Genomic DNA, 14,219 nt, shown 5'->3' on the forward strand with positions numbered 1-14,219 from the left:
AAGCTTGGAGCTTCCTCTAGGTCTCCCACACAGGTGCAGGGGCCCAAGGACTTGGGCCATCCTCTACTGCTTTCCCAGGCCATAGCAGAGAGCTGGATTGGAAGTAGAGAAACCATGGCTAGAACCGGCGCCCATGTGGGATGCGGGTACTGCAGGTGCCGGCTTTTACCTGCTATGCCACAGCACCGGCCCCAGAGCTGTGATGTTTTAAGAGCCTCATAGGGGCCGGCGCTGTGGCGTAGCAGGTAAAGCTGCTGCCTGCAGTGCCCTCATCCCATATGGGCGCCCGTTCTAATCATGGCTGCTCTAATTCCAATCCAGCTCTCTGCTATGGCCTGGGAAAGCAGTAGAAGATGGCCCAAGTCCTTGGGCCCGTGCACTTGCGTGGGAAACCTGGAAGAGGCTCCTGGCTTTGGATCAGTGCAGCTCCAAGCCGTTGTGGCCAATTGGGGAGTGAACCAGTCCGTTGTGGCCAGTTGGGGAGTGAACCAGTGGATGGAAGACCTCTCTGTGTGTGTGTTAACTCTGACTTTCAAATAAATAAATAAATCGTTAAAAAAAAATTTAAAAAAAGAGCCCCATAGATGATACGGGTATGTCAGCTACCCCCAGTTGATTTTTTTTTAATTTTGTAATTAGCTAAGCTTTTATTTTGCCTTAATTTTTTCTTAAAGATTTATTTATTTATTTGAAAGAGTTACAGAAAGAAAGAGAGAGAGAGATATCTTCTATCTGCTGGTTCACTCCCCAGGATGGCTGTAGTGGCTGGACCAGGCTAAAGCCAGGAGCTAGGAGTTTCATCTGGATCTCTTACATGGGTGGCAGGGACCCTAACATTTGGGCCATCTACTGCTGCTTTTCCCAGGCCATTAGCAAGGAGCTGGATCAGAAGTGGAGCAACTGGGACACAAAATGGTGCCCATAGGGGATTCTGCAGTTGCAGGCAGCAGCTTTACCTGCAACGCCACAACATCAACCCCAGATTGTTATTACAAGATTAGCAAACAGCAAAAGAACAGAGAAAATAGATAATTTACAGTCATCCCTCAGTATCCCCAAGAGATTGATTCTAGGATGCTTTCCAAATACCAAAATCCATGGGTACTGAAGTCCATTTTATAAAACCATGTAAAAGGACAAGCATCACAGGAGGAGCTACGTTTGCACCAAGGACACCTGTGTCCTATATCAGAGTGTCAGTTTGAGTCCCAGCTGCCCTGCTTCTGATCCAACTTTCTGCTGATACATCCTGGGTGATAGCAAGTGATAGCTCTGGTGCTTGGGTTTCTGCCACCCACATGCATGACTGGGAATGAGTTCTCAGCTCCTGACTTCAGTCTGGCTCAGCCCTGGTATTACAGGCATTTAAGGAGTAAACAACGCATGGAAGGTCTCACTCTCTTTGTTGCTCTGTTTTCCAAGGAGATGAAAATAAATAAACATTTAAAAAGTAAAATGAGGTGCCAGTCTTGTGGCACAGTGGGTTAAGTCATTGCTTGCTATGCTGGCATCCTATATCGGAGTGCCAGTTTGTATCCCAGCTTCTCCTCCTCTGGTCAGGCTCTCTACCTATGGCCTGGGAAAGCAGTGGAAGATCATCCAAGTGCTTGGGTCCCTGCACCCATGTGGGAGACCTGAAAGAAGCTCCTGGCTTCAGATCCACCCAACTCCAGCCATTGTGGCCATTTTGGGGAGTGAACCAGTGGATGGAAGACCTTTCTCTCTCTCTGTAACTCTGCCACTTAAATAAATAAAATCTTTTAAAAAATTAATAAAAATGATGTGGTATTTGCTTGTAACCATCACACATTTCTCATATGTATACTTTTTTTAATTTTTTTTTTATTTTTTGAGAGGCAGAGTTAGAGAGAGAGACAGAGAGAAAGGTCTTCCTTCCGTTGGTTCACCCCCCAAATGGCTGCTATGGCCAGTGCACTGCACCGATCAGAAGCCAGGAGCCAGGTGCTTCTCCTGGTCTCTCATGTGGGTACAGGGCCCAAGCACTTGGGCCATCCTCCACTGCCTTCCTGGGCCACAGGAGAGAGCTGGACTGAAAGAGGAGCAAGGGGGACAGAATCCGGCGCCCCAACGGGGACTAGGACCCCGTGTGCCAGCGCCACAGGCGGAGGATTAGCCAAGTGAGCCGCAGCACCGGCCTCTCCTATGTATACTTTAAATCATCTCTAGCTTACTTAAAATACCTATTACTATGTAGGTGCTATGTAAATAATTGTAATTAGGTAATGTTTAGGGAATAAAAACAAGGAACAAGAAGAAAGCTGTACATGTTTGCTGCAGATGAAGCCATCACAGGCCTGACTACATTAAAAAAAATTATTTATTAATTGAAAGGCAGAGATAGAGGAGGAGAAAGAGAGAAAGGTCTTCCATTTGCTAGTTCTCTCCCCAAATGGCTGCAACAGGCCAAAGCAAGGAGGCTGGAACTTCCTTCAGGTCTCCCACATGGGTACAAGGGACTTGAGTCATCTTCTGCTGCTTTCCCAGGTACATAAACAGGGAGCTGGATTGGAAGTGGAGCAGCCAGGACTTGAACCGGCTCCCATATGGAATGCCAGCACTGCAAGCAGAAGCTTAACCTTCTACACCACAGTGCTAGCCCTGCCTGACTGCATTTTCTTTGTGTGTGTGTGTGTATGTTTTATAAATGTGTGTGTACATATGTGTACAGATATATGCATTTATATTTTATGTATACATATGTAAAAGTACATATTATTTTTATATATGATTTTTAAAAATTTTTTATTTATTCATTTTTTTTATTTGAAAGAGAAAGCATTATTCTCTCTACTGGTTCACTCCCCAATGGCTGCAATGACCGGAGCTGATCTGATCCAAAGCCAGGAGCCAGGAGCGTCTTCCCAGTCTCCCACATACTTGCAGAGGCCCAAGGACTTGGGCCATCTTCTACTGCTGTCCCAGGTCAAACCAGAGAGCTGGGTAGGAAGAGGAGCAACCGGAACTTGAACTGACGCCCATATGGGATGCCAGCACTGTAGGCGGCTGCCCTACCCACTGTGCCACGGTGCCAACCCCTGCAACTATATTTTCAGTCCACACTTGGTTGAATCTGTGGGTATGGGGACCCGCAGATACGGAGGGCTGTCTAATTATGTTTTAATTCATTCATTTATATTGTATCCTCAAGGTGAAAACTCCTTAAGGAAGTATAATAAGTAGAGTGTCATATTTAAGTTGACTAGATTGTTTATAGAATATTTTAAAGCAAGTAGAACTTGTAGAGTGGCAGGTCTCTCAAAATGGCTTTCCACAGATGTAGTGTCAGAAAGAAGCAGGAAGAATAAGAGAAGAGCTCATGGGAAGAAATCCAGGGAATGGAAGCGTGGGAAGAGAAGGCACTCTAAAGAAATGATGGAGATGGGGGGGGGGGGACTGGCGTGGTGGCACAGCAGATTAACACCATGACCTGCAGTGCCAGCATCCCATATGGGCGCTGGTTCGGGTCCCGGCTGTTCCACTTCCCATCCACAGGTCTCTGCTGAGGCCTGGGAAAGCAGTAGAAGAAGGCCCAAGTCCTTGGGCCCCTGTACCCATGTGGGAGACCCAGAGGAAGCTCCTGGTTCCTGGCTTTGGATTGGCGCAGCTCCAGCCGTTGTAGCCATCTGAGGAATGAACCAGCGGAGGGAAGACCTCTCTTTCTCTCTCTCTCTCTCTCTCTCTCTCTCTCTCTCTCTCTCTCTCTTTCTCTCTCCCTCCCTCCCTCCCTCCCTCCCTCCTTCCCTCCCTCTTCTCTGTGTAACTCTTTCAAATAAATAAATAAATAATTTTTTTTTTTTTTTAACAGGCAGAGTGGACAGTGAGAGAGAGAGACAGAGAGGAAGGTCTTCCTTCTGCCGTTGGTTCATCCTCCAATGGCTGCCGCAGCCGGCACGCTGCGGCCGGCGCACCGCGCTGATCCGTTGGCAGGAGCCAGGTGCTTCTCCTGGTCTCCCATGGGGTGCAGGGCCCAAGCACCATCCTCCACTGCACTCCCGGGCCACAGCAGAGAGCTGGCCTGGAAGAGGGGCAACCGGGACAGAATCCGGCGCCCCGACTGGGACTAGAACCCGGTGTGCCGGCACCGCTAGGTGGAGGATTAGCCTAGTGAGCTGCGGCGCCGGCAATAAATAAATCTTTTTTTTAAAAAAAAGAAATGATGGAGATAGCAATTAAGAAATTAAGAAACAAGAGTAACCCCAGTGCTCAACAAAGGTTAGTGAAGAACGTACTGGGAGTTGGCTATACATTAAAAGCCTCCTGGGGGCCGGCGCTGTGGTGTAGCCAATAAAGCCGCCACCTTCAGTTTCTGCATCCCATATGGGTGCCAGTTCAAGTCCTGCTGCTCCACTTCCAGTCCACCTCTCTGCTATGGCCTAGGAAAGCACTAGAAGATGGCCCAAGTCCTTGGGCCGCTGTAGCTGTGTGAGAGGCCCAGAGGAAGCTCCTGGCTCCTGGCTTCAGATCAGCACAGATCCGGCCATTCTGGCCAGTTTGGAGTGAACCAGCAGATGGAAAACTCTCTCTGCCTCTCCTCTCTCCGTGTAACTTTCAAATAAATAAATGTTTTATTAAAAACAAAAAGCCTCTTAACCTGCCATATACTCAGTTTTGTGCTGGATGCTTTACTTTTTTTTTTTTTAATGTAATTCTCACTACATTGCTGGGAAGTACAGGTATTATCCTAATGTGAAAGCTAGGGAAAACGGAGAAGCTGTGCAACCAAGATATTAAACCTCACTGAATACTAAGATAATACTGAAAGTAGGCCATCGGGAGTAGAAACTTTTGAATCTGCCTCTGAGGTTGTGATTGATCGCGTGTAAGAAGGCAGTTTCTGTTAAAATGTCAGAAGTCAGTCTAAAGGCAATTGAGTACAGAAGTGGAAAAACAGAAGAAGGTAGATTGTTCATTGAATTTGGTTGGAATGGAATCACTAAGATTACAGAAACTAGAATTTTTTTGAGTGTTGCTATTTGAAGATGAGACATAAATATTCCATTCGGTGCTACTGAGAAACTTCCTGAGGGGCCAGGACAAGACAGAATCAAATTAGGACTAAATGTATATGCCAAATGGAGGTACTACTTTTACTAAATAATACAATAGACTGATTGAATATTTGTAATTAAGGAATTGCCAGTTTTTAAAATGCTTTTATTTTTATTATTGTGTATGCTTGAATCAGTGATACTGCTACAACGTTTTTGGTTAGTGAATACTTTGCCAAGTGTTGACTTCAACATGAGTGTGGAAATAATCAGATTTCTTTTAGAAAAAATTTGCACACTGTTAAGGAAGAAATAATAATTTTAAAGCTAAACCTTGGTTTGTAGCATTAAAGCAAGGTAAGAAAAGAACTTTGACTTTTTTCTAGTTTCTCTGATTTCTCAGAGGGTTCCCATTTTAACTAAATTCTCTATGTACTTCTACCAACATATTCTTCCCCAGATTCTGATTAAGTCTGACATGCTATTTTTGCCTTCCTCACCCAGTATAGTGGCAACCACTGTTTACTGTATTATAAACCCAGATATTTGGGGGTGGGAAAAATGTTAAGAATCATTAGACTGTGTGGTATGAAAGACCTAAGTTTAAGTTCAGGTTAATTCTAATACACCGTGGTAGTACTAATCCCTTTGAGTTGATTTTTTTCATGTTTCAAGTAGGGTGAATAACATAAATAACTGCTTGTATAGAACATAACAGGTGGTTGCCACAGTCCCAGTCTTTTGAATATTTCCTGGCACACATACTGTGCACTGTGTCCCTAGTATATTAATCTTTTGAGGACCTGAGGACAAGGCAGTTAGTTACAAACTGACCATTGGCCTATGAAGGGATCTGTTATGAAATCTCTTTATTACACAGTTACCTTGTGTATTTTATATGACTGACTAAATCAGTCTTATTCTATCTTCTGTGTTTTGAACTTGAGATAATCCAAAAGGAGTAGAGGCAGAAGCGAGATAAACATATTGTTGATTCACTACTAGAGTGGGGAGTCAGGGTGAACAAGGGCCTAAAACATCTGTTTCTAGTTCTTGCTGGCTTCTTTATTAGTCTTCGCAGACTCACTGTGTTGTTGCCTTGACTAAAGGTGGTCTACTCATGCAGAATGGAGAGGGTGAGACAGACTCATCTTGGACAGCCTAAGTATGCAAGTGTGGTTTGGGTTTTAATATTCTCTTTGTACTTTTCCTGAATTATACTATCACAAAATCATTTAGGAAATTTGTGATTACACATTAGTAAAAGAGTTCATTTAAATTTACATGTATGCTGTTTTTGTAGCATTCTGTATTGTTATGTCTTTTTCTTCCTCCTACATTTTCTTTTTAATTTTTTTAAATTTTTTTTGGAAGATTTGTTTTATTTATTTATTTGTTTATTTATTTATTTGAAAGGCAGAGTTACAGAGAGGCAGAGGCAGAAAGAGAGAGAGAGGTCTTCTATCCGTTGGCTCATTCCCCAAATGACTGCCAGGGCTGGAGCTGTGCTAATCCAAAGCAAGGAGCCGGGAGCCTTTTCTGGGTCTCCCATGCAGGTACAGGAACCCAGTGGCTTGATCCATCTTTCACTGCTTTCCCAGGCTATAGCAGAGAGCTGGACCAGAGGTAGAGCAGCTGGGACTCAAACCAGTGCCTACCTGGGATGCCTGCAGTGCAGGTAACAGCTTCACCCGCTATACCATGGCACCGGCCCTCCTCCTACTTGTTCTCCTCCTCTTGACTGTACGTTCTATTTCTGTCTCTTGGTTTCTTCTGACCCCTCTTTGTTTTAATTGATTGAATATATCAGTGTAGAATGACTCAACTTCTCAGAGCTATAAACATAACTAGTTATAGAAGGCATCTAAAAGATCCAAGGATTTTGGCCGGTGCCGCAGCTCAATAGGCTAATCCTCCGCCTGCGGTGCCGGCGCACTGGTTTCTAGTCCCGGTTGCTCCTCTTCCAGTCCAGCTCTCTGCTGTGGCCCAGGAGTGCAGTGGAGGATGGCCCAAGTTCTTGGGCCCTGCACCTGCATGGGAGACCAGGAGAAGCACCTGGCTCCTGGCTTCGGATCAGCGTGGTGCACCGGCCACAGTGCGCTGGCCGGAGCAGCCATTGCGGGGTGAACCAACGGAAAAGGAAGACCTTTCTCTCTGTCTCTCTCTGGCTGTCCACTCTGCCTGTCAAAAAAAAAAAAACAAAAAAAACCCACAAAGATCCAAGGATTTCAATTCTAGCAGTGAAGATACAAGTAAATGCAACAAATCTGTTAAAATATCTGGGTGGTAGTTAGGTAATGAATTTTGCACTTGAGGACATGGTTTAGATGTTACTCATTTTTATGTCCTCAGTTTATAATATATTGGCATGTATTAACCTCTGAATGTTTATTGAAGGAATGGAATGAACTACTTCAGCTAACCTATAATTTAGTTTGATTATTCCTTTTATATAGAAAGGGCCATAGTTATAAAAAGCTACTTACCCCCCAGGTTACATGGAAATTTTTAATTTGTCTTTCTTTAATTTTGCTTCTTGTTCACTTTGGCAGGGTTGGGGGAGACTAGAAGTATCAAGGAACTAGGCCTTTGTGTTATTTTAATTAGCTTTGTATCTGTAATTTATTTATATCATAAAAATTATCATCTGTAATTTATTTGTATCATCAAAATTAGAGTTCAGTTTTACATATATATTTATTATTTGTTAAGATAAATTGGAAGACCTAAGATTTATTTTAAAATATTTTCAGATGTGTTCAAAAATGCAACATGAGCAGTAATACTTCCTGAATTTGTTTACTTTTCTTGTGATTAATTTCCTCAGATTTTGAAGGGATTTGAACATGTTACAAATTCATTTTAATGCTTTTGTTTTTTAGAATGTGCCTGGCAAATAATAGTTAATCAGTGAATGTATATATATATATATATATATATATATGAGATTGAGCATATCTTAGTGGTTTTTTTCTTAGCATAAGTAGTAACAGCCTCTACTTTTCTCCCTGAAGGACTGTTAAATTAAGCTTTCCAAAGGAAACTGCTGAGATCTACATTTTTAGACTCTGGGCTTAGCGTTCCACAGAAATGTCTATTGTGGTTGAGCTTTGCTCCCTATAACTTTATGTTTAATATTGACATATGGAAATAACTTGCGTTCTAGTCACATCTTCACCAAGAACCAAGTAAGAGAATTCCTTCTTGGAGTGGTCGCCCAATCTGGATGGAGAAGATGGTGATGTGCAGAGTGAAAGTGCCACACACATTTGCTGTCCACTCTTACGGCCGCCCCACAATATGTCAGTACTGCAAGCGCTTACTCAAAGGCCTCTTTCGCCAAGGAATGCAGTGTAAAGGTAGGATTGGGTGTTTTCCTTAAGTACATTTCATGTCCGTTTTTGTTAGCAAATACATGTTTAAAATATTTATACATCAAAAGCATTTGCCAGAGAAATCTTTCTTTTTTTTATAAAGATTTATGTATTTATTTGAAAGAGTTACATAGAAGAGAGAGAGAGAGAGAGAGAGAGAGAGAGAGAGAGAGAGAGAGAGAGAGAGAGAAGTCTTCCATCTGCTGATTTACTCCCCAGCTGGTTGCAATGGCTGGAACTGTACCGATCTGAAGCCAGGAGCCAGGAACCTCCTCCAGCTCTCCCAGCGGGTGCAGGGGCCCAGGGACTTGGGCCATCTTCTACTGCTTTCCCAGGCCATAGCAGAGAGCTGGATCAGAAGTGGAGCAGCCAGGTCTCAAACTGGCGCCCATATGGGAGGCTGGTGCTGCAGGCCAGGGCTTAACCAGGTACACCACAGCACCGGCCCCAGAGAAATCTCTCTTGTGGTTAACTTAGAAAAGAAAGGAAAAGCCTAATAAAGTGTATGTGTATATTAACAACTACTACTATCTGTAATGTGTGTACTGTGTCCCAAACATGTTAAAAAAAGAATTTTTCCATATACAACCTTTTTTTTTTTTTTTTGGATTTGTTTATTATGTGAAAGGCAGAGTTACAGAGAGGCAGGGTTAGAGAGAGAGGTCTTCCATCCACTAGTTCACTCCCCAGATGGCCCCAATGGCCATAGATGTGCCAGTCTAAAGCCAGAAGCCAGGAGCTTCCTCCGGGTTTCCCACGTGGGTGCAGGGGCCCAGAGACCTGGTCCATCTTCTACTGTTTTCCCAGGTCATAGCAGAGAGCTAGATTGGAAATGGAGCAGCCAGATCTCAAACAGGTGCCCATATGGGATGCTGGCACTGCAGGCGGCGGCTTCACCCACTATGTCACCGCACTGGCCCCCCATATGCAATCTTGAAAGCACCTATATGTGAAATATGCATTTGTTAGTAATGGTAATTAATTTTCCATTTTATAAACATAGACTGAATAACTTGCTTTTGATCACATAACAGAAAACAGAAAAATTAGAAGTCGGATCTGTGAGGCAAAGCCTAACTTAACACTTGTCATTATGTATTAGTAAGCAGCAAAGGTGTTAGTTGAGTGTACATTTTTTTTTTTTTTTTTTTTTTGACAGGCAGAGTTAGACAGTGAGAGAGGGAGACCGAGAGAAAGTCTTCCTTCCGTTGGTTCACTACCCAAATGGCTGCTACGGCCGGCACACTGCACCGATCCAAAGCCAGGAGCCAGGTGCTTCCCATGCAGGTGCAGGGCCCAAGCACTTGGGCCATCCTCCACTGCCTTCCCGGGCCACAGCAGAGAGCTGGACTGGAAGAGGAGCAACCGGGACAGAATCCGGCACCCCAACCGGCACTAGAACCTGGGGTGCCGGCGCCGTAGGCGGAGGATTAGCCTAGTAAGCCGCGGTACCGGCCGAGTGTATATCTTTTGATTGTAGAGCAAGACACCACTCAAAGAAATAATACTTTAAAAATAGTGTTTTTCAAACTCAGAAACATAAATATGTAAGTTTTTTTGATCATGTAGCTAGGAAACTGTACAAATACTATAAATCCTTGGAGCAATCATACTGAAGTAGGCTATAGTGAAAACCATTGAAATTAAAATAAGGACCCTTATTTGGATACTAACCTAGCACACTATTCCCAAAATATTCTCAGAAGTAAGATTTTTAATAGAATAATAGAATACTTTTCTTATAGTTACATGATACTTTCATGTTTTCTAAAGATGATTTTATCCTTTTCTCTTGGATCTTCTCAAAATTGTTCCTTAACCTAAATGTCTTAGTCATTGAGCTATTACAGGGTAGAAGTAGTCTATAATCTTAGGTACTTTTTCCCATTAATCTAACAATTTTTGGAATCCTTTTTTTAATATGGTAGAAATACTTGTGCAGCTGAATTTTCAAGTGATAAAACACTAAAGTTTTTGCAACAATAAATCGTTACTTTCAAAACAGAATAATTATATGTAAATTTAACTTGGATGTAGGAAAGTTTTCTTGATAATGTATGACAGTATATGAGAATACCAAATAGAAAACACGTTTCCCATTTGTTGTCAGGCAGTCGTAATTAAAGATTGAAATTTTATTTCAACAGATTGCTTTGAATATGAGTTAATACATAAATTAATACTTTAGAATATAAGCATGAGAAATGTTTTGAGAAAGAACATTAGTAACAGATATACAAAATTCTAGCCAACAGATAATCTTAGTAAAGATAGTTAATAGTGTTACTATACTAAGAAGAACAGAAGCCATAAAATCATATGCAGAAAAGTACAATATTTTATAGAAAAACTAAAATAGATATGTATATTGAAGAATATTTTAATAGAGTCTGTTAACTGCTACTGAGTTGCTAGTTTAACTTTTTAGGATTCTAGAAGAAGAATGTTTTATGCTTATATTAGTTTGGAAAGTGGCAGGTTGTACTTCTGAATAGCTAAACTGTTTCAGTTACAGTGAAAATAATTTTAATTCCATGGTTCTTACATTATTATAATATGAATTAAGGTACTTAAAATGTAAAATAGTCACATTTTCATTCACCAACTAAGAAAGAAGAAAAGAAATAATTTAATTGAGATGGAACAGCTTGGGTTGTATGGTTTAGAGTAATGGTTAAGATGCTGGTTAAGACAAATCAAACTACCTGAGTTTGAAACCCAGTCCTGCTTCTTGACGCCAACTTCCTGTTAGAGTACACCCTGGGAAGCACTGATGATGCCTCAAGTAAATGGGTTCTGGCCAACCATTGGAAAACCTGGATTGAGTTGTCTCTTGGAGTCAGCCCCAGCTGCCTGAGCATTTGGGGAGTAAAACAGTAGATGGGAGCTCTCTCTCTCTTTGACTCTCAATTAATTAATTAATTGAAATTAAGAAGAACTATCAGAGTGTGAAGCCAGACCTTTAGTCCAAGATTTGAGTTCTTAGTAGAGGAAGACTTTATTATCTTATCGTCTCATCACTTACTAATATTCCATCTGTGAGTAATTTAAAGAAAGTCTAAAAATAGCTGATATTATCAGACTTTTAACATAAATTAATAAGCCAAATATTCTTATTTTAGATTGCAAATTTAACTGCCATAAACGCTGTGCATCAAAAGTACCAAGAGACTGCTTTGGAGAAGTTACTTTCAATGGAGGTATAATTCACTATTCTTCTGTGTCTTATCTTTGCATGAGTTATATTTTGTATTTTAACATTTTTTACTGTGTTTTTCCAATTTAATAACAAAATACAGAGATCAGGGATGGTATACATTTACCAGTAATTATGCCTTCCCATCTTTCCTCTAGCCACCTCCTACTTTATAATCTAATACAATCAGTGGTGCTACATGCCTAATTATACCTTTACATATAAAAATCTATTTCTCATAGTTTTGAAGACTGAGACATCCCAAGGAGCCAACAAATTCTATGTCTAGTTGAGGGTTTGTCTCCTAATTCATAGATGGTGCCTTCTAGTTGCTTTTTCACGTGGTGGTATGGGCACAGAAATTTGATTGGGCCTACTTTTTTTTTTTTTTTTTTTTTTTTTTTTTTTGACAGGCAGAGTGGACAGTGAGAGAGAGAGAGAGAAAGGTCTTCCTTTGCCATTGGTTCACACTCCAATGGCCGCCGCTGCCGGCGCACCGCGCTGATCTGATGGCAGGAGCCAGGTGCTTCTCCTGGTCTCCCATGGGGTACAGGGCCCAAGTACTTGGGCCATCCTCCATGGCACTCCCGGGCCACAGCAGAGAGCTGGCCTGGAAGAGGGGCAACCAGGACAGAATCCGGCGCCCCGACCGGGACTAGAACCTGGTGTGCCGGCGCAGCAAGGCGGAGGATTAGCCTAGTGAGCCGTGGCGCCGGCCGATTGGGCCTACTTTCAAGGGCACTAACTTTTAACAACTTTCTTGAGATAAAATTTGCATACCTTACAATTCACCTGTTTCAAATGATCACAAAATTATATATCCATTACTACAATCTAGTGTGAGAATTTTTTCCTCACCCTAAAAGAAATTCAGTACCCATTAGTAGTGACTCCCTATTCTTTCCTCCCCACTAGTCTTTGGCAACTGCTAATCCTTTGTATTTCTGTGTGTTTGTCTATTTCTGAAATTTTGTGAGTGGAATTATACAAGATGTCACCTAGGGTGACTGGGGTTTCTTACATGTAGCATAGTATTTTCAGAGTTCATCCATATTGTAGCACATTTGAACACTTCATTCTTTTTTTATGGACAAGCAATATTCCTTTGCAGGGATATACTGCTTTTTATGATCCACTTACCAGTCACTGCAGTTTGATGGGTCTGTCAGTGAATAATGCTACTGTGAACACTAGAATATACTTTCTCATTAGAAATAGGTTTTCCTTTCACTTGGTTAGCTAGCAGTGAAAACGTTGAGTCATGTGGCAACTCTAACAATTTAAAGTTGTAAAACTTCTTTTCACATCTAGTAGACTGTTTAGATGTATTGATATCCATTAATGTAAAACTCTGAAATTCATTTAAAACGTTGTTAGAACCTTCTAGTTTGGGAACAGATACAGATATACCAATGGACATTGACAATAATGACATGAATAATGATGGTAATCGGGGCCTGGATGACACAGAAGAACCATCTCCCCCAGAAGATAAAATGTTCTTCCTGGATCCATCTGATCTTGATGTGGAAAGAGATGAAGAAGCTGTTAAAACAATCAGGTAACACATGTGTAGGTGTTGCAAGCTACTTATAAATACAAGGTCATTTCAAGGATCTTGATTAAGAAAAAGTTATATCTCTATAAGTAGAACCTTAAACATTTTCTAAAGTCTTACTAAATGTGGCTAATTCTTTTACATGCACTGCAGTATTTCTAAAATAAATTATATTGCTGTTTCCACCCTCTCATGATGAGAAAGTACGATTTTTCTTCTTAAAAAGAAAAAGCCTTTATTTAGATTTAGTCTAGATATAATACACAGCTATTGAGCAGCCACCACAAGGTGCCAGTATTGACCCATCAGTTAAATCCACCAGTTGGCTTCACACAGGCAGGTTACCTGATGGCACAAACAGTAGTAAAGAATATACTTCTGAGAATGTTGCACAAAAATGATGGTGAGGAATTTGGGGACAGTTTTCATAGCATCATATTCAATGTGACTTATCACTTCATAAAAATGTTATTGAAATATAAAATGTTTCTATGTTTATGGAAGTTTAATTTAATTAAAACTTTTTTTAACTCAGTTTGGACGTTATTACTAAACCTTGTCCTAATCATAGTACTTCATAGTTTAAGAGAAAGTATTAAACTATTTGGGGGTAAAATTGCAAAACCATGTATTTTACACACACACACCCCAAATTGCTTTTTCTCTAGCTACTGTTAAGGATCTGTATTTCACTATTACCTGATTGCACTTGTTACATTATTTTTTATTTTATTAATATCTATAAATCATTTTCCTTTAAATATCTTCTACAAGAAGTACTTTTTTGCTAATAACATGACCAACTATTTAACATTCAAGCCTTGTGAATTTGAAAAAAAAAATATATACGCACACGCACACACACACACATACACAGAAACACACACACACACCACAGTGGGTCTTGAGAAAGTTTATGGGGAATGCTTGTTATTTTTTAATTCCATTTTCTATGAAATTTCTGAATTACTCTCATACTTCATTTTGCTTTGTTATATATTTGCATATTTTTGCTGCCTCAGATAGGAAAACTAAATAGCAAACCCAAATAAGACCCTCTCTGAGAGTCCATGTCTTCCAAT

General features: G+C 41.0%; 1 protein-coding gene across 2 annotated transcripts in view; it reads left to right on the forward strand.

Annotated features, from left to right (window-relative positions):
- PRKD3 (protein kinase D3) overlaps positions 1 to 14,219 on the forward strand; it is a 109,971-nt gene that overhangs the window by 50,311 nt on the left and 45,441 nt on the right. For both annotated transcript variants that reach the window (XM_051839691.2, XM_002709918.5), the window contains exons 6-8: positions 8,176 to 8,368; positions 11,506 to 11,583; positions 12,957 to 13,140. In XM_051839691.2, the coding sequence (XP_051695651.2) occupies positions 8,176 to 8,368; positions 11,506 to 11,583; positions 12,957 to 13,140 (455 nt within the window). The remainder of the gene's footprint in view (positions 1 to 8,175; positions 8,369 to 11,505; positions 11,584 to 12,956; positions 13,141 to 14,219) is intronic.

Source organism: Oryctolagus cuniculus, chromosome 2, assembly GCF_964237555.1.
Source record: "Oryctolagus cuniculus chromosome 2, mOryCun1.1, whole genome shotgun sequence".
NCBI classification, from domain to species: domain Eukaryota; kingdom Metazoa; phylum Chordata; class Mammalia; order Lagomorpha; family Leporidae; genus Oryctolagus; species Oryctolagus cuniculus.